Source organism: Salmo salar, chromosome ssa06, assembly GCF_905237065.1.
Source record: "Salmo salar chromosome ssa06, Ssal_v3.1, whole genome shotgun sequence".
NCBI lineage: Eukaryota > Metazoa > Chordata > Actinopteri > Salmoniformes > Salmonidae > Salmo > Salmo salar.
Window position 1 is genome coordinate 57,286,357 of NC_059447.1, and position 20,842 is coordinate 57,307,198.

Consider the following 20,842-nt stretch of genomic DNA (forward strand, 5'->3'; position numbering starts at 1 on the left):
TTTGTGTGCATGCATGTGCCTGTCTGTTCTATTCATACTGTTACTGCCTCATAAAACTCTTGTTTTGCTGTTTTCTCTGTGTGTCTGTAGGGAAAGATGACATGGAGATGTGTGAGCTGAGCCTGGAGGAAACAGGCCTGACGAGGAAGAGGGGAGCTGAGATCCTGCCCCGGCAGTTTGAGGAGATCTGGGAGCGCTGCGGGGGCATCCAGTACCTCCGGAGCGCTATCGAGAGCCGGCAGGCCCGCCCCACCTACGCCACAGCCATGCTGCAGAGCCTCCTCAAGTAAAAGTTGTAGGGTGAATTTCCCCCTAGTTACTGATCCTGGGTCAGTTTTTCATTTTCCCCACTAATGGTTGGGATTGGGGAAGCTGATCCTAGATCTGTACCTAGGGGAGACTTCCACCCTGGCGCTAAAGCCCCTGTCCCAAACCACAAGCCTCTATCTCACTACAGCAAAGGGAAGAATGCATTTAACTACTGTACCTAACACGGCGGGCATTCAAACAATACTGTACCATGTTTTGACTGGAGGTACTCAAGTCATAAGTGAACTGCTTTTTTTTCATTGTCCTTTTTTTCCCTTCATGTTGGTCTTGCCGGCTTTCAATTCTCTTGTTGATTATTATTTGTTGGTGGGAGCAGGGGAATTTGCAGTGAACCTATGCAGAGTAATCGGACACTAATTACATCTAGTTTTTTTTCTTGAGCAAATGTGAGGTTTTTCTTTAATATTCCTGCTACTTTAACTACGAGGCCTTATTAAAAAAAAAAAAACGACTTTAACAGGGTCATTTGCTGAAAGTAGGGACTGTTTCAAAGCTGCGCCTCCAAATAAGAGTTTTAAGAGTATTAAATCGTAGATGTTTATTATTGTGTTGGTGATTTAACCTGAAGTCTCATTGTTTTGCCTCTGCAGTCTTAATAACAGCTTTTTGATGATCTCATGTAAACCAATACTTTCTGTTTTCATGTAGTTATTACAGGACAATACTTGCACAAAAGAGATGTTTGATGGCTTCAACGCATTCTGGGGGTGGTGGTGGCGGGATGATGATGATGATGATCTCTCTGTTCTCTCATGTGAGGCAGTTATACTTGAGTGTCAGGTTCTTCTAATGATTATTTTCAGTAACTGCACATAAATTCACATTCATTTCAAATGATTATATTTGATAATACTGTAAACTTTCTTTTTTTTTTACCTCTTTCTTTCTGACAGAATGTAATTTGAGTCGATTTTGTTCCTTCAGTCTCTACTTTTTGTTTGTGTGATTTAGGTATGCTAATGAAAGAACGAAAGAAAGCTAAAGAAAGATATTTTCACGTTCCCCAACCGTTCATTCCTAAAGCCACGTGGTTGAAATTGAAATGCATTGTTTCATGTTGTTCACACAAGGCTATGATATTCCAAATATTGTCTTAAGAAGAAAAATAATGTGCTAATGTAATTTATGATGTGGATTACCAGAAGTGAACCATACAAATCTTGAGATACTCTAGGATTTCAAATAGCATTCAAGTCATACTGTTGGACCAAATGTGTGTATGGGAGCAGAACTGAATGGAGAAATGAAGTTGGAGGGGTCAAGAAGACCTCAACCTCAGATACAGTAGTCGGCTAGTCTTCCCTCTCCTGGATATCATCATCTCATATTTCAATAGACACGTATAGAATATTTTATATAAGTGTATGATACAAAGAGAGTAATGTTTCTACAGGAATGTACACATTTATTTTCAGAAGAAATCTTTCTACTCTAAAATCAAAGGGTTTGGGCACATGACTCATGTTTCTTGAAAAAAAAAAAATAACTACTTTTAAAATGAAGCAATAATTCCTCCAAACAAAGCTAGAAGGAGAAGGACAGCCTTTGTCATGTACAGTACTGTGTGTTTTAGAGACAATCTCTTGCGAGACTAGAACTACTCTCTTCAGGTAAGGCTGATTTGTTAGTCTGGAGTTTGTTTTCTAGCGCTTCTTCTCATTCCCTTTTGACGCTCTGCACAAGCGAAAAGGCGACGTCGTGGTTGTTTGAATGCATGAGATCTATCCACTCCTGCTCGTGTCTGAGGCATGTCTTCAGTTTAGATCTATTTATTTATGACTTGAACACCAGAGTATACTACTGTACTGTGTGGTCTCCTGGAATATCTCTTGTAATGTACAACCAATTACTGACTGGCTTCGATATGCTCTGTGTCTCTCCACGCGTTACAATCATTCCTCAAATACTGCCTTTTCACTGTCACTTTTTCTAATGCTGATCTCTAACTGTTGAAATAAACGCATTCTTTCACTCAACTTATATTGCCCCTCGTGTTTTACGTTCTGTTACTCAATGCTACAGCAACAAAAATACAGATAGTTCTGTGAGGAAATAGTTTTTAAAAAAAAGCCCTATTGAAGATGGTGAGCAATTCATTTCCCCGACTTGTACAGAACAGTAGTTTTACAACACCGAGGAAACCCCATTACATTTATAGAGACCGACGTTAATGATGCATCACCCACACAGGTGTCCAGTATGTGTTATTCACTATACAACGTTGCAACATAAGTACCTCATTATGAGGAAAACATTTCTTGTAACTTTGTCTGGCATTTTACATTTAACACTTTCACTACTAAAATAAATGTCAGCACATATGTATAAAAGCCAGTTAGCTGTCCTGGGATGCCATAGCAAAATGACCACATCCGTTTGACATTTCATCTGTCGTTCCCGAGTCATTTGTTCACTGATGACGATGATCGAGTTCGCCTGAATGTCTGTTTGACAGAAAATGGGAGTATCCTTTCTGGTAAAACACAGGCTTTGGAAAGGTCAAATGAAGGGGTTGTCTGGCTGAGAGCCTGTCTGTCCATCAGTAGCCAACAGGTCAATGTCTTTGCAATCACAACATACTCTGTGATCTGCATCTGCGATTAGCTATCGTTTATTAACAGTCCTGTGTCTCTTCTGCAGTCGCCAAGTCTAAAAAAGAGAAACACAGATGCCAGTGTTACCTTTCACCAAGACTGTACAGTGCATGCTAAAATGTATATCATTAATCTAACTGGGATACTGTATAAACCCAAGTCTGATGCTTTGAATTGTATTATCTTTTGAATGAAACTTAGCCAAACTCAATTCTGCATTCTGTATCCTTTCATTTAACTCTTAATTCAATTTGACCCAGTTCCTCAACAACAAAATAACACTGACCCGGAAAGAGGATCAAAGAAGGCCAGACTAATCACAAAGCCAGACTACCGACAAAGCCTGCATTCCCGAAAGCAACAACGGCTTCTGCTCATAAACAGGCTTGAGAATCCGCCTCTCCTCCATCAAGAGGTGAATAACATGGGATAAGCCTTCACTTTGGTAGGTTTAGTTTGTCTGTGTGAAGTGTTTGTCTGTCTGTCCGGCTTACTGTCTTGTAGAAATGCACTCCGCTCTAAATCAATTTGAGCTCCACCCGTAAACTAGCAGAAAGATAATGGACCTGTTTGAATAATAATTATGTCATGGTTTGATTCGCTTTCTTGTTTCGATAATGTAATTTGATACCTTTAGCATTCTCTGTCTGGGTCAGAAATGACAATCAAATAAAAGTCAAAGTTGTCCAGAGAAAACAAATGACCTAACAAGTCCTTACCTCAATACGTAGTGTTGTCATTCAACACTCGATGTTCTTAATTTGTCAGGCCTGGAAGACGTATACTTTTCTGGGTATCTACAAAATAATAACAAGAGAACTGATATTGAGACAAAACGAGCAAAGGAAGTAGCAAAAAATAAAACCATTGCCACTATACATTATCCCAAGGGGCAAAGTCACATTGGGTGGTTTTTCTGTAAAGAAGACGTATTAGTCAGGAGGTTCTAGTGTACATTATAAAGACCTGTGAGATGGAATGACACTGAGTTAAATATGGTGCAGTATCCTCTTGGCAAAAACAAAGTACTTTACCTTCACGTTGCTTATAGACCATTTTCAAATGTATCCTGATTGTAGGCCTAAATTGCTGTTTAATAGGAAACGTCTTTGAGAAATGAATACATTCCCTAATGTATCAGTACTAGATGCATTTAATTTCAATCTGGCTTTAGACCCAACCATTCTACAACTACAGCATTAGTGAAACATACTGATGATATACCTTTTTCATCTGACCAAGGCAAACTAACTGGTGCCATTAAAATCAAATGCTTTTTTTTGTTGTTGATTATTCTATCTTAATAGGAAAATGTAAACATTGGTTTCACAATTATTTTTTTTAAACTGGTACCATGCGTATCTTTGTTTTCATAAGACACAAATCACAACTTCTTGGACTCAGATGTGTACCTCAAGGCTCAGTATTGGCACCCCTTTTCTCTATATTCATAATTGAATTGCCTCATTTGTCAGAATACACATGTTCACATATATGCTGTTACAGTGCTCTCTATACATCAGGTTAAAATATTTTGCAGATCCAAGCAACACTCCAAGATGATATTAACACTTTACAAAAATGATTTGTAGCAAATAATGTGGCTTTAAATCAAAGTCCTATATGCTGTTTAGTACATGGCAAAGAATAAACTCCACATTTCAAAATGTGACGAACAATGCTTGAAAGTGTTGATTGTTTGAAATATATGGCTTTGAGGATAGATACTGAATTATCTTTTGGAAAGCATAAGCTTGGGTTACTATACAGCGCTACTGTAACAATTGTTTTATTGTATCCATTAGAAAGACCTTAGTCTAGGATAGGAAGCAGCAGTTGGGTTACTATGGTGACATCTACCAAAACACAACCAAGACCTTACTTTACGAATTAGATGTCATTTATAACAATCTTTGCAGATTCATTCTTGGATGCCATTATAAGACACATCATTGCACAATGTATGAATAACTAAATTGGCTGTTACTCCCAAACAGGAGATGACTACATTGGTACCAATTTATATTTTAAATGTATCAACTTAAATTTCCTTGTATATATTAAGGAAGACCTAACTTCACAAGACTCACACTACTCCTTTCGACAACAGCAGCAATTCCACATTCCAAGGGTACATCACGAGGTTGGAGTAAGATCTTTCGGATACAAAGGCCCAACTGACTTGAATAATTTACCTATAGAAATCAAGGCATTCAAATTAGAACATTTAAGAAAGCTCTTTTTCAAATGTTAACTGTTGTTTTTAACTAATAGAAACATCTCCATGAAGATATTTGTAAATATGTATACTGTTGAAGTCGGAAGTTTACATATACATTAAACTTTTTCACAATTCCTGACATTTAATCCTAGTAAAAATTCCCTTCGGTCACTTAGGATCACCACTTTATTTTAAGAATGTGAAATGTCAGGATAATAGTAGAGAGAATGACTTATTTCAACTTTTATTTCTTTCACCACATTCCCAGTGGGTCAGAAGTTTACATACACCCAATTAGTATTTGGTAGCATTGCCTTTAAATTGTTGAACTTGGGTCAAGTGTTTCAGGTAGCCTTCCACAAGCTTCAGACAACAAGTTGGGTGAATTTTGGCCCATTCCTCCTGACAGAGCTGATGTAACTGAGTCAGGTTTGTAGGCCTCCTTGCTCGCACACGCTTTTTCAGTTCTGCCCACAAATGTTCTATAGGATTGAGGTCAGAGCTTTGTGATGGCCACTCCAATACCTTGACTTTGGAAGTATGCTTGGGGTCATTGTCCATTTGGAAGACCCATTTGCTACCAAGCTTTAACTTCCTGACTGATGTCTTGAGATGTTGCTTCAATATATCCACATAATTTTCCTCCCTCATAATGCCATCTATTTTGTGAAGTGCACCAGTCCCTCCTGCAGCAAAGCACCCCCACAACATGATGCTGCCACCCCTGTGCTTCACGGTTGGGATGATGTTCTTCGGCTTGCAAGCCTCCCTCTTTTTCCTCCAAACATAACGAGGGTCATTAGGCCAAAAAGTATGATCTTTGTCCAGATGTGCAGTTGCAAACCATTTTACTGTGGATATAGATACTTTTCTACCTGTTTCCTCCATCTTCACAAGGTCCTTTGCTGTTGTTCTGGGTTTGATTTGCACTTTTCGCACTAAAGTACGTTCATCTCTAGGAGACAGAACGCGTCTCCTTCCTGAGCGGTATGACGGCTGTGTGGTCCCATGGTGTTTATACTTGCGTACTATTGTTTATACAGATGAACGTGGTACCTTCCTTGCTCCCAAGGATGAACCAGACTTGTGGAGGTCTACAAAATATTTTCTGTGGTCTTGGCTGATTTCTTTGGATTTTCCCATGATGTCAAGCAAAGAGGCACTAAGTTTGAAGGTAGGCCTTGAAATACATCCACAGGTACACCTCCAATTGACTCAAATGATGTCAATTAGCCTATCAGAAGCTTCTAAAGCCATGACATCATTTTCTGGAATTTTCCAAGCTGTTTAAAGGCACAGTCAACTTAGTGTATGTAAACCTCTGACCCACTGGAATTGTGATACAGTGAATTATAAGTGAAATAATCTGTAAACACTTGTTGGAAAAATGACTTGTCATGCACAAAGTAGATGTCCTAACCGACTTGCCAAAACTATTGTTTAACAAGAAATGTGTGGAGGGGTTGAAAAACGAGTTTTAATGACTCCAACCTAAGTGTATGTAACTTCTGACTTCAACTGTATATTATAGGTACTTAGTATTGTTTTATTTGTAGTTGTAGCAGTAGTTTTTATTAGTTGTAGGTTAACACTTGACACCTAGCATCATAACACATGACATGGTCATAACCATGTCATAATGACATAACAGCTGACATAACTTGTCATAATATGGTCATAACACTGTCATGGCCCATATATTTAGACATTGACATATATTGTGTTATTTTATGGCTGGTTATGACACCTACATAAGTTTCAAAACCCACATTTTATTCAAATGCTTTTTTTCCCTGCCAAGAAGTTTCCTTTCATTTGAAAGTTTGTTTCTTAACTCCTTTTTTGTTGTTGTAATTAAGTTTTTTAAGTTATGTTTTTATATATTTTAAATAACTTGTATAAAATACACTTCATGACACTGTCATGACGCATAAGGACCATCCTGTCACTTTATTTGGATTAAGAAAATGAACTTTATGGCACAGTCAGGAAGCATTATAGCCATCCTGTGTCACTTAGACTAAGAAAAATCCACTTCATGACACTGTCATGAAGCATTATGACCATCATAATCATAAAAGAGGGTGTGTTGTCCTGCTCCTGAAATATGATTTTGTATTCATCTCAGTCATCAGCAGCAGAGCATTGGGGTAGGTGCATCTCTGACATTAATGTGTGTGCAATTACAATGAATACTTAATATGGTCAATTTCAGAAAATCTTATAAAAATACTGTGGACAAGTAGGCTATGGTGTATTAAAATGTTTTGCCTTGTGTGGTAGGTTTTGTGGGTTTTCTTTGGGCACTCTTATGTTGATGTCATAATCAGCCATAAAATAACGCAATATATAGTACCAGTCAAAAATTTGGCCACACCTACTCATTCCAGTAAAAACATTTTTATTTTACTATTTTCTACATTGTGGAATAATAGTGAAGACATCAAAATGATGAAATAAATATGGAATCGTGTAGTAAAAACAAATTTGTTAAACAAATCCAAATATTTTATATTTGAGTTTTTTCAAATTAGCTACCCTTTGCCTTGATGACAGCATTTCTACACATCTTGGCATTCTCTCAACCAGCTTCATGAGGATCCCAAGGATCCCCCCCCCCCCCCAGCATGGAGGAGGTGTGGGGGTGCTTTGCTGGTGACACTGTCAGTGATTTATTTAGAATTCAAGGAACAGTTAACCAGCATGGCTACCACAGCATTCTGCAGCGATACGCCATCCCATCTGGTTTGGGCTTAATGGGACTGTCATTTGTTTTTCAACAGGACAATGACCCAAAATGCACCTCCAGCCTGTGTAAGGGCTATTTGATGAAGGAGAAGAGCAATGGAGTGCTCTGTCAGATGACCTGGCCTCCACAGTCACCCGACCGCAACCCGTTTGGGACGAGATGGACCGCAGAGTAAAGCAGCCAACAAGTGCTCAGCATATATGGGAACTCCTCCAAGACAGTTGGTAAAGCATTGCTCATGAAGCTGGTTGTGAGAATGCCTAGAGTGTGCAAAGCTGTCATCAAGGCAAAGGGTGGCTACTTTGAAGAATCTCAAATTTAATATTGATTTTGATTTTGTTAAACACTTTTTTGGTTACTACATGATACCATATGTGTCATTTCATAGTTTTGATGTCTTCACTATTATTCTACAATGTAGAAAATAGTTCAAATAAATTAACACCCTTGAATGAGTAGTTGTGTACAAACATTCGACTTGTACTATATGTCACAACAGGTCTAAATATGTGTCATGACCATATGACAGGTTATGTCAACTGTTATGACATGGTTATGACTGTTATGATGCTAGGTGTCAAGTAAAGTGTTACCTTTTGGGGGGGGGGACACCCTTGAAGAGATTCAAAATGTCTAAATAAAATTGTTTCATAGCAAATCTATTCTGAGACAAAATTGCTCTTTATCTTTTGACCTGAGACATCTTAAACTAGTTACAATAAGATTACAGGAAAGCTAAATAACGTATTAACCTTTAGATTTTCTAAGACTTGATATTGTTGACTGTTTGTGGTGCTGTCTGGTCTAGGAGCTAGATTAGTACTATATACAGAATAGGTTGCCATTTTGGATGTACACTGTGTTAATGGGAGATGGCAAATCTAGGTCTGTGTGGGTGGGTTAACTGGTTCCTTGTAGTGTTGAAGCCCTCAAATCCCCAGACAAGCAGAAAAGCTGCTCTCACATTTTCACGTGGAACTAACTGGATCAGAGGGGGAACTAAAGCCACTGACACTTTAACCTTTGCTTGAACACGACTTTGTCACTGTAAGTACTTTATCGCTGTTTTTACATATACTGTGTCGAGGGATTAGTTAAGTGGTAGCATAGTTAGTGAAGGATATTTGGAAGTTTCTGATTCTTGTCATATGGGCTTTACTGAAGAATAAACATACGTTGCCCCCATACAGAAATACATCTTTAAGCATATACCAGTAAAGGCATAATGATTAGCTTTGAATGTGTATGTTAAATAAGAACCAAGATTTGAGTGGTGGTGACTTTAAAGATTGAATCCCCAAAAATAAAACCTAGTTTCAGAAGGTGAGTATGTTTAATCAGGTCTAAACAAAATGATATTAAGAAAAAAAAAATGATTACACAGAAATGTTTTCTGTAGGTTCCAGTGTCAGCATGACGCTGTCTGGATGTCTGCGACTGCAAGCTGTGAGCTTATAGCGTCACGATAACGTCACTGAGTCCACTAGTATTAAGACTACAGTACCAGTGCAGCACTCAAAGCAAAATTAATGTTATCTCTAACCAGAATGTGTGTGTGTGTGTGTATATATGTGTGTGTATATATATAGTGAGTGTAGAAATAAGAATACATATAGTACAGCTAAATACATGTACCATACAAATCCACACAGTGAAGAAAATACTTTTGCTTATGCCAAAGTCACTGTCTCTCTGGTCCGTCTACATTGTGTGTACACGAATAACATGAGAGCTATCACGGCATAAACAAAGGACAGGAAGCCCACAAAGCAGCTTATGAAAAGGAAGGGGTCACTGGCACGGCCACCAGCTCAGTAAAGCATTCCCCATTAAAGTGCAAGACTTGACCTAATGGGCATCTAAAGCAGTGAAAGACACTTGGTTAGAGCACATAATATATAGTTCATGAAGAGTGTGTGTGTAGTGTTGAATGTGGTATTATATTGCCACATTGTGTTGCTTTCCTCGCAACACTTTAAGGAAACAACATAAACATGTAGAGTAACATGTAACAGGTGAGAGAAACAAGTGATGACAATGGATATTATGAATATTAGGTAGCAGTACAAATGTGTGGTTTTAATACAAATCTTGGTACGTGTATAGAAACATACTGCAATGTTTCCTATATGTTCAGATAGTTGAAGTATTCTAAGGTACCTGCAAGTGGCTCCATGCCCTGGTATTATCTCACAATGGCCCCCGTTCTGGCAGTAGTCTGGCTGCAGGACACAGATACTCTGACAGGGCAGGCCGTCCTTAGCCATGTACCCCGGGTCACAGAGACATTCAGCCTCCCGTGACCATCGATTCACCACACAGTGAGAGAAGTCGTTGCACGCCAAGAACTTACAGGGATCTGCTTGATCAGCTGTTCAAAAAAGGATGAGGAAGGGGGAAAATGGTAGGATCAGTTTCCGTGAAATACCAAAGTAGCTGTGAAGCTGTCTTCTCCCCCTTTTTAACAATATTTTTTTCTCAGGGAGGTAGTCAAAAGTGTTTGATTTTAATGAGGTTTTCCTCTGTTTCTGTCTGAATTTAATTTGAAGGTTTAGCACTTTAGCTATTGAAAAGTCTAGCAATGATGGCACATTGCATTCGATAGATTTTACACTCTCGCCAATTTATAGTCTATTACAGCTATAAAGCACTTTTATCGTAGTCTCCATGCAAAATGTTTTCATTCATTAGACTGTTACTACAGTATATTTGTTATGCATTTAATTCTGTAAACATCTTGAAATGAGTGCAACACTGCAGTGAAACATGGTCTGAGTCTGAAATGGCACACTATTCCTATGTAGTGCACTACTTTTGACCAGGGCCTTACCTATGGGCTCTGCCTATGGGCAAAAGTAGTGCACTATATATGGAATAGGGTGCCATTTGGGACACAACCCGGGCCTCGTCTCGTACCAGGCTCTATGTCCAGAGAGTGACTGTCAATCTCAATGTTGAGTCTCATGGCTGCAGCGTTGCAGAAGTCTTCCAGGACACAGTGGACGGCCTGGGTCACGTTGTATGGCACTGACTTGGTGAACTTCATCTTGCTGTTGACCACAATGCTGCCATTCCTGAAGTTAAGAATCTCTAGCTTCTTGAATCCTGTTAGATTGGACTGCAGGTAAGGCAGCAGCTGAACAGAAACAGAAGAGAAAAGCCAAAAGTGACTAAAGCATTGAGGACAAATTATTTTCTACTGACATTTAAATGTTTCTAATGTGTTTAACTTTTTTATCTTAGGCATAGAAAGAGATTATTGGTCTTCACTTATTTGAACGACTTTCTCATAACAGTGACATTTAATCACTGTCTGTAATTACCATGTGGTAGTTCAAAGAGTTCTACCCGCTACACTCCATGTTTTTATACTCTATTGAAGTGTAACAAAGCCCGAATACTAAAATCCTCTACTTGTGACCGGTGTGGCAGTGTCCCATTATTCAAAGCCATGAAGTGATAATACCAGGTCTAACCAGGTCGAAGCCAGGTCTAACCAGGTCTAAGCCAGGTCTAACCAGGTCTAAGCCAGCACCTTCCCTCGGAGTTGAATAAACCATTTAAAAGGATGTAATTCCTCGGCTCCTGAGCATAGATCAGACAAGTCCGGGGGGCAAAAAAACTTTGCCTTCAGTTATTTCTTTCAATTGGAAATATTGAATGTAGAACCGTTACTGGCAGGCAGCACATTGAATCGTTTTTGATCTTTGGAGGGAAACTTAGGACAGCTTTGATGCTGGTTGAGATCTCGGAGCTTGGCAGTTCATCAGACTTTTGTTGTCAGCACAGCAATCTTCCTTATAGTTTTTCCTCACTTCTTGGTTTTGTCAAAGGGATTCAAAGCTACCATTTTAGACAAAGAGCATAACCCACTCTGCAGTTATATGTTAATCATGCACAAATTGTGAGTGAAGTGACATATCTTTTGAAAATACATATCCTCAAGAGTTGAAGCACCTTAAAGGTTGCCTACATACCTGCATAGCTGGGAATCTGACTCAAATTGGAACTCAACATTTAACTACTTTGTTTCTCTGTCTCCCTTGGGGTTGAATTGCTCCTATAAAGTGAAACACTGATTTGTATTGTAGCTTGAATAAAATGGAAAGTACCATGTGAGGGGTCACTCTGTGCTAAATAGACAATGTACATCTAGGCCTACACTCTTCTTTATTAATAACCACGCCTCTTACAGTCCTGTTTCATTCACATGTATCGTATATCATGTGTGTTTAACACAATAGTCGGAATAGTTCAGGCTCTACGGGTGTAGTATAGAATAGATCAGATCAGGCTCTATGGAGCATTTTGCGTTGAAGTATCATGTTATTATGATGCAGCTGGTCATAATGGCTCTATCATTTCATTTATCCACATACAGAACGTGCGTATGTTTACAATGAGCCGGCATTTCAAGTCCATTAACTTCTCAGAGTCTGCCCCTTCAATTTACAAATAGCGTTATTTTTTTTAAAAGCCTGAAATTAGCCCAAACAAACTATTCCATTGGAGTCTGTACATGTGGAGAGAGGCTGAGGGGTTACCAGCACACTTTTAGTGATGAAGCTATGGGGTCAATGACATAATGACAGCAACAACAAAAATTGGTTTGACATATGAAATATTTCATCTCCTCTCTCTCTCTCTCTCTTCTCTCTCTCCCACATCTTATCACATTGAAAGGAACCAGAGCAGTGTCTACGTGCTCGGTTCTCAACATGGCAGCCCTCAATTTCTACAATTGATTTAACTGTAAGCTGAGTCATTGCACTGTATACCGAGGGGAACGGTGCAGTTGTTTCAGCGTGAAAGCGAGACATGTTTATTCGACTTATGTGCATTAGTAAATCTAATCAATGTAAACCATCTATTGATGATACAACCAATCATTAAAGGCAGCTAATAGAGTATTCCAATCTAACATGTCAAGCTCAAGAGAAAGGTGAAGAAAGGTTAGCTATGCATATACTTTCACAAACAATATACCCATCAGCTGTATCATTTCAATGTACCTTATTCTAAAAGCTGAATCTGCTATCTTATGACTCGTTGCTAAATTCACTCAACGCTAAAGCAGGCACGTCAGTTTAGTCCGAGGAAAAAGGAGTCATGCAAAACGCAGGCCTTTAAATATGGACGTCACTCTTAAATAGACGTCACACCAAAAATGAACGTAGCTAGCATTTGCTAAAAAAAAAAAAGGGTTGTGGCGTCACTACAGCCTGGAGTTCGATCCCAGACTGTGTCATTACCGACCGCGAGTCCCATACCTTTAATCTTAATTTCTTTGACAGACTCACTAGAATATGGAGAGAATGGTTCAGAATATTAGAGATCAATGAAAGAAAGCCATGTAAACACATGCATATTCATCTCATTTTCAGCACCAATTGGTAGATTTAAAAATACTCTGATCTTGTATTATTTAGGGTTAGGAAAATATTCATGAATTATAATAAAAAAGAGGTTTGGACAACCTTTACCACACTAAACTCTCCTTCCAGACTCACATTAAGCATCTCCAATCCAAAATTAAATCTAGAATCGGCTTCCTATATCGCAACAAAGCATCCTTCACTCATCGCCAAACCCACTGGCTACAGGTTATCTACAAGTCTCTGCTAGGCAAAGCCCCGCCTTATCTCACCTCACTGGTCACCATAGCAGCACCCACTCGTAGCATGCGCATGCGCCAATTCCTCCTTTGGCCACCTTTCCTTCCAGTTCTCTGCTGCCAAAGACTGCAAAAATCTCTAAAGCTGGAGACTCATATCTACCTCACTAGGTTTAAGCACCAGCTGTCAGAGCAACTCACAGATCACTGCACCTGTACATAGCCCATCTGTAAACAGCCCATCTATTTACCTACCTCATCCCCATACTGTATTTATTTATTTATCTTGTTTCTTTGCACCCCAGTATCTCTACTTGTACATTAATCTTCTGCACATCTACCATTCCCGTGTTTAATTGCTATATTGTAATTACTCTGCCACCATGGCTTATTTATTGCCTTAACTTACCTCATTTGCACTCACTGTATATAGACTTTTTGTTTTCTTTTGTTCTACTGTATTATTGACTGTATGTTTTGTTTATTCCATGTGTAACTCTGTTGTTGTATGTGTCGAATTGCTACTCTTTATCTTGGCCAGGTCGCAGTTGCAAATGAGAACTTGTTCGCAACTAGCCTACCTGGTTAAATAAAGGTGAAATAAATAAATTAAATAAAAAATATATTGGTGAATCAAAAATACAGTAGTTCGATTCATCCTGAAAGTTGACATTCAATTGTTCAATCCATAAAATATTGCAAGGTGAGAAAAGAGTACAATAGGGATGAAACAGTAGTCCTATAAATCTACCCTAATAATCCTCACTAATCATGGAACTGTGATGACAACCGTCCAATCTCCAGGTTTAAACTGCTACGTATGGTCTATGTTCCATAAGGATTCAAATAGGCTACATGTCCCAAATTATTGCACAGCTTGTAATACGTTAGCCTAATATGATCCACTATGGCTAGCGATCCTCAGGAACAACCACACGAAGGTGAAAGAGGAAGAAAATGCTAACGATAGTGGGTAATATTTAACACAATACAAATTGTAAAATTTCGGACATATAATTAAAACATTCTGCAAATCATAAATCAACTCAGTAGGTTTGGTGTTATAATGTCATTTGCTCATGGCTACAGAAGCCTATAGCTTGGGTCTCCAAATGTCGTCCCTGCAAGGTTATAAGGTCAGTATTTCATAAATGTCCCTGTGGAAAAGGTGATATGTTGATATGTTACAGTTTGCCGCCGTACTGTACGACTGGTTTCAGATTTGTCTCCAGCGATCATTAGGTAAAATAGATCTAAAACAATTGTCTTTGATATTTACAATCCCCTTATCCAAAAAGCTTACTAATTTACCTAGCTCTTATCAATAGCGCTTATCAATTTGTAAATTACAGTGCATGGAGAATGATGTTATTTCTATTGAAAAATTATGTTATTCCACTTGGAACAGACAGGTTGCTCGACCTCATTCATCGCTTGATCACGCATAAAGATTGTGGAATTATGAGGGAATTAAGTCGCGGTCAGAATACAGTGTATCTGTAGACACACTTCCGCCACACCTTCATTTCTTTGATTTCACACCTTAATTTCCTTAATCTCTACCCCAAACGAATAGCGGATGAATAGCATGCTATTCTCATGCTTAAGTTCAACGTTAGAATACGTATAAAGAGAAATAAGTGAATTATGTTCCATTTACACACTTAACTTGGGTCGGAATTTCCCCCTTTATGAACACATTTCATTCTCACTCACCAGTTCCAAAAAGGTGTTCTCCAGGGATCTGTATTCTGAAGAGCTCTTGTTGAAGAGATCATCTGAGAACCTCATGTTGGTGACCCGTAGACTGAAGAACACCACCAGCTCCCTGCCTTTACTCGCCGTGGTCATGGAGGGAGTGGTCAGGTATCTTAGTGGTGGAGAAGCTGTGGTCTCGACGGGGTGCTCCTCAGGAGCCAATGAGTATCCACTGGCCTCTGGAAGGTCAATGGGCTCTGTGCTCACCAGGTCCATTTGGTCAAGTTCGTCTGAAAGGTCTTGCACACGCTCGTCCTCAGGTTCTGAGACCTCTACGACCTCTTCAGCCTCTTCATCGATAACAACCACCTCAGGCTCCTCAGTATCCTCCACTATAAGCCTTAATTCTGAAGGTGACTCTGTTACATCTACCACAGGCACAGTGTCAGATTCTGCAGGTGGTGTTGGCGTAGAGTCTGGGATGGGTTCTGCTATCACTGCTATCTTCTCTTCACTCTCCTCTGGCAATGGAGCCACTTCCACTTCACTGACCTCTGCTGTGTCATCTTTGTAATAGGAGAATATATTTCAATAAGTCACTAACCATCAAGTGTGTTTTACCCATACTGCAAATGCCTGCCAACTGTCCAATACATAATACATTATCCTGCTTTATACTGAATGTGGAGCTTCATTCCCTATATGACTGCTGGAATAAAACCGTTCCAGACGAGCCATTCACTTCTGCCGGGGCCTTGCAGTGAATAATATTTGTCTGATTTATTTTATAAAAATCAATCAGCATCATTTGATAAAGTATCTCTCAGCAGTATAAGCATTGGTAATGAATGAATTGTCAAAAGCCTTGTGTTTACTGCATACAAAATGATAAACACGACAAAAGATTCATCAGCAGGCCGCACAGCACTCAGTCCAAATATAGACCATTAATACATCTCCTCCCTGGGCCGGGCTGTAATTATTAGTTGTGATGCAACTGCACTCCTCTAGCAACAAAATTCATTGTTGAAAATGTTTAATTATATATGCATGTTATCTGTTCTTTACTGGTCTATAACAGCCTTTATAACCTGCATTACGCACCTGTTTCTTCCACAGTATCAACAGCTTCTTCATGATAGCTGTCCTCATACCCGTGGTATTCAGGCAACAGTTCCTTCATGTCCTCCTCAGCTGACTGGTCTTCTACTGGGGCAATATTGTCCTCTTCAACAGGATCAGTTTCCTCTCCAAATAGAGTGTCCTCTAAAGAATCCACAGGTTGGATGATTTTAATTTCTTCAGCTGGTGGCTCACTAATATTTTCCTCAAGCTGTGTTTCCTCAACTACCTCTTCCTCAGGTTCTGGTTCTTCAGCTTCCTCAGGCATTGGTTCTTCAACTTCCTTTTCCTCAGGTTCCGAGACCTCAACTACCTCTTCCTCAGGTCCTGGATCTTCAAGTACCTCTTCCTCAGGCTCCGGTTCTTGAACCTCCTCTTCCTCAGGCATTGGTTCTTCAACTTCCTCTTCTTCAGGTTCCAAGACCTCAACCACCTCTTCCTCAGGTTCTGTTTCCTCAATTACCTCTTCCTCATATTCTGGTTCTTCAACTACCTCATCCTCTGGTTCTGGTTCTTCAACTACCTCTTCTTCGGGCTTTGGTTCCTCAACTACCTCTTCCTCAGGCTTTGGTTCCTCAACTACCTCTTCCTCAGGCTTTGGTTCCTCAACTACCTCTTCCTCAGGCTCTGGTTCCATAACTACCTCTTTCTCAGGTTCTAGTTCCTCAACTACCTCTTCCGCAGGTTCTAGTTCCGCAACTACCGCTTCCTCAGGTTCTAGTTCCTCAACAACCGCTTCCTCAGGTTGTAGTTCCTCAACTACCGCTTCCTCAGGTTCTAGTTCCTCAACAACCTCTTCCTCAGGTTCTAGTTCCTCAACTACCGCTTCCTCAGGCTCTGGTTCCTCAACTATGTCTTCCTCAGGCTCTGATTCCTCAATTACCTCTTCCTCATATTCTGGTTCTTCAACAAGCTCAACCTCTGGTTCTGGTTCCTCAACTACCTCTTCTTCTGGTTTCTCAACTACCTTTTCCTCATGTTCCAAGACCTCAATTACCTCTTCCTCAGTTTCTGGTTCTTCAACTACCTCTTCCTCAGGTTCTGGTTCCTCAACTATTGCTTCCTCTGGTTTCTCAACTACCCTTTCCTTAGGTTCTGAGACCTCAACTACCTCTTCCTCAGGCTTTGGGTCCTCAATTACCTCTTCCTCAGGCTCTGGTTCCTCAACAACCTCTTTCTCAGGTTCTAGTTCCTCAACTACGTCTTCCGCAGGTTCTAGTTCCTCAACTACCGGTTCCTCAACAACCTCTTCCTCAGGTTCTAGTTCCTCAACTACCTCTTCCTCAGGTTCTAGTTCCTCAACAACCGCTTCCTCAGGTTGTAGTTCCTCAACTACCGCTTCCTCAGGTTCTAGTTCCTCAACAACCTCTTCCTCAGGTTCTAGTTCCTCAACTACCGCTTCCTCAGGATCTGGTTCCTCAACTATGTCTTCCTCAGGCTCTGATTCCTCAATTACCTCTTCCTCATATTCTGGTTCTTCAACAACCTCAACCTCTGGTTCTGGTTCCTCAACTACCTCTTCTTCTGGTTTCTCAACTACCTTTTCCTCATGTTCCAAGACCTCAATTACCTCTTCCTCAGTTTCTGGTTCTTCAACTACCTCTTCCTCAGGCTCTGGTTCCTCAACAACCTCTTTCTCAGGTTCTAGTTCCTCAACTACGTCTTCCGCAGGTTCTAGTTCCTCAACTACCGGTTCCTCAACAACCTCTTCCTCAGGTTCTAGTTCCTCAACTACCTCTTCCTCAGGCTCTGGTTCCTCAGCTATGTCTTCCTCCGGCTCTGATTCCTCAATTACCTCTTCCTCATGTTCTGATTTTGCAACTACCTCATCCTCTGGTTCTGGTTCCTCAACTACCTCGTCTTCAGGCTTTGGTTCCTCAACTACTTCTTCCTCAGGTTCTAGTTCCTCAACTACGTCTTCCGCAGGTTCTAGTTCCTCAACTACCGGTTCCTCAACAACCTCTTCCTCAGGTTCTAGTTCCTCAACTACCTCTTCCTCAGGCTCTGGTTCCTCAGCTATGTCTTCCTCAGGCTCTGATTCCTCAATTACCTCTTCCTCATGTTCTGGTTTTGCAACTACCTCATCCTCTGGTTCTGGTTCCTCAACTACCTCTTCTTCAGGCTTTGGTTCCTCAACTACCTCTTCCTCAGGCTCTGGTTCTTTAACTACCTCTTCATCAGGTTCTAGTTCCTCAACTACCTCTTCCTCAGGTTCTAGTTCCTCAACAACCACTTCCTCATGTTCTAGTTCCTCAACGACCTCTTCCTCAGGTTCTAGTTCCTCAAATACCTCATCCTCTGGTTCTGGTTCTTCAACTACCTCTTCTTCTGTTTTCTCAACTACCTTTTCCTCATGTTCCGAAACCTCAATTATCTTTTCTTCAGGTTCTGGTTCTTCAACGTCCTCTTCCTCAGGTTCTGGTTCCTCAACTACCTCTTCCTCTGGTTTCTCAACTACCTCTTCATCAGGTTCTGGTTCCTCAACTACCTCTTCCTCAGGCTCCTCAACTACCTCTTCCTCAGGTTCTAGTTCCTCAACTACCTCTTCCGCAGGCTCTGGTTCTTCAACTACGGCTTCCTCAGGTTCTAATTCCTCAACTACCTCTTCCTCGGGTTCTAGTTCCTCAACTACCTCTTCCTCAGGCTCTGGTTCCTCAACTACCGCTTCCTCAGGTTTTAGTTCCTCAACTATGTCTTCCTCAGGTTCCAAGAGCTCAACTACCTCTTCCTCTGGTTCCTCAACTACCTCTTCCTCAGGTTCTATTTCCTCAAGTACCTCTTTCTCAGGTTCCAAGTCCTCAACTACCTCTTCCTCAGTTTGTAGTTCCTCAAGTACCTCTTTCTCAGGTTCCAACAACTCAACTACCTCTTCCCCAGGTTCAAGCTTGTCAACTACTTCTTCCTCAGGTTCCAAGACCTCACCTACCTCTTCATCAGGTTCCGAGACCTCATCTACCTTTTCCCCAGGTTCTGGTTCCTCAGCTACCTCTTCCTCAGGTTCCAAGTTCTCAACTACTTCTTCCTCAGTTTCCAAGACCTCAACTACAAAGACCTCATCTACCTCAGGTTCTGGTTCCTCAACTGTGTCTTCCTTGGGCTCCGGTTCTTCAACTACCTCTTCCTCAAGTTCGGGTTCCTCAGTTACTTCTTCCTCAGGCTCTGGTTCCTCAAATACATCTTCCTCAGTTTCTGGTTCCACAACTACCTCTTCCTCAGGTTCTAGTTTCTCAACTACCTCTTCCTCAGGTTCCAAGAGCTCAACTACCTCTTCCTCTGGTTCCTCAACTACCTCTTCCTCGGGCTCTGGTTCCTGAAGTACCTCTTTCTCAGGTTCTGAGACCTCTACTGCCTCTTCCTCAGTTTGTAGTTCCTCAAGAACCTCTTTCTCAGGTTCCAACACCTCAACTACCTCTTCCTCAGGTTCTGGTTCAACTACTTCTTCCTCAGGTTCCAAGACCTCAACTACCTCTTCCTCACGTTCCGAGACCTCATTTACCTTTTCACCAGGTTCTGGTTCCTCAGCTACCTCTTCCTCAGGTTCCGAGTTCTCAACTACTTCTTCCTCAGGTTCTAAGACCTCAACTACCAAGACCTCATCTACATCTGCCTCAGGTTCTGGATCTTCAACTACGTCTTCATTGGGCTCTGGTTCCTCAAATACCTCTTCCTCAGGTTCTGGTTCCACAACTACCTCTTTTTCAGGTTCCGAGATCTCAACTACCTCTTCCTCAGGTTCTGGTTCCTCAACCTCTTCCCCTTCAATCGGAATAAGGATAATATCCTCCTCAACTTCAAAGTCCTCTATTGCTTCAGTGGCAGGCTGATCTGTGATGGCTGAGAGACTTGTCATAGGTAATCCAGGGTTAGAAACCTCTTCCTCAGTGGCAATGGCTGTGGTAAACTTAATCTGAGTGGTTGGAGTAGGCTCAGCCTCCTTCTCAACAACAGCCTCCTCCTCTGATATCAAGTTAGGAAGGAGTTTAGCTGGAGCATTAGTTTCTATACTTTCTATTTCAGGAGCGGAGGTAATATCCAAATCCTCATGGGGTAAAACAGGGTACCCATTAGTAGGGACTAAATTACCAAAAGGTGGCTCAGGGTATTCCTCAGCAGGAGAGGTTGGGAAATAGTCTCTTACAAGCTCACCAGTTCCCTCATCAATGGCTTGAATGGTTTCAATCATGTGTGTGATAAATGGTACCTCTTCCTCTGGTTCAGTTGTTGCTTCAGATTCACTCTCCACTAATTCATCACTAGTATCCTTGTAGATGTAGGGCACATCTCCTCTCTCTGGTGGTGCTGCTTCTTCTTCTTTATCTGGAATATCTGTAGAGTCCAGGAGGGTGACGAGCGCATTTTCCTTTTCCACAGGGCCAAGTGGAACATCCAGACGAGGCTTCTCCATGGCAATCTCTGGCTCATCTGTGGATATGTCCAGATCGTTGTGGAAAGCTGGCTCACTGGACTGTTGATGAAACAGACAAAAAAAGCATGTTGATGCAAAGTATGGTATT

The 20,842-nt window shown here is 40.8% G+C and overlaps 2 protein-coding genes across 10 annotated transcripts in view; one reads left to right on the forward strand and one right to left on the reverse strand.

The window, feature by feature from the left end:
* Positions 1–2,306, forward strand: part of myo6a (myosin VIa) — a 102,810-nt gene extending 100,504 nt beyond the window's left edge. For all 7 annotated transcript variants that reach the window (XM_014204923.2, XM_014204924.2, XM_014204926.2 and 4 more), the window contains one exon: positions 91–2,306. In XM_014204923.2, coding sequence (XP_014060398.1) covers positions 91–290 — 200 coding nt within the window. In that variant the 3' untranslated portion in view covers positions 291–2,306. The remainder of the gene's footprint in view (positions 1–90) is intronic.
* LOC106607694 (interphotoreceptor matrix proteoglycan 2) overlaps positions 1,191–20,842 on the reverse strand; it is a 38,345-nt gene continuing 18,693 nt past the window's right edge. For 2 of the 3 annotated variants that reach the window (XM_014204919.2, XM_014204918.2), the window contains 6 exons: positions 16,311–20,793; positions 15,225–15,772; positions 10,811–11,030; positions 10,055–10,265; positions 3,644–3,721; positions 1,191–2,979 (listed from right to left, as the gene is read on the reverse strand). In XM_014204919.2, the coding sequence (XP_014060394.2) occupies positions 3,661–3,721; positions 10,055–10,265; positions 10,811–11,030; positions 15,225–15,772; positions 16,311–20,793 (5,523 nt within the window). In that variant the 3' untranslated portion in view covers positions 1,191–2,979; positions 3,644–3,660. The remainder of the gene's footprint in view (positions 2,980–3,643; positions 3,722–10,054; positions 10,266–10,810; positions 11,031–15,224; positions 15,773–16,310; positions 20,794–20,842) is intronic. The other variant, XM_014204922.2, reaches the window with a different exon arrangement.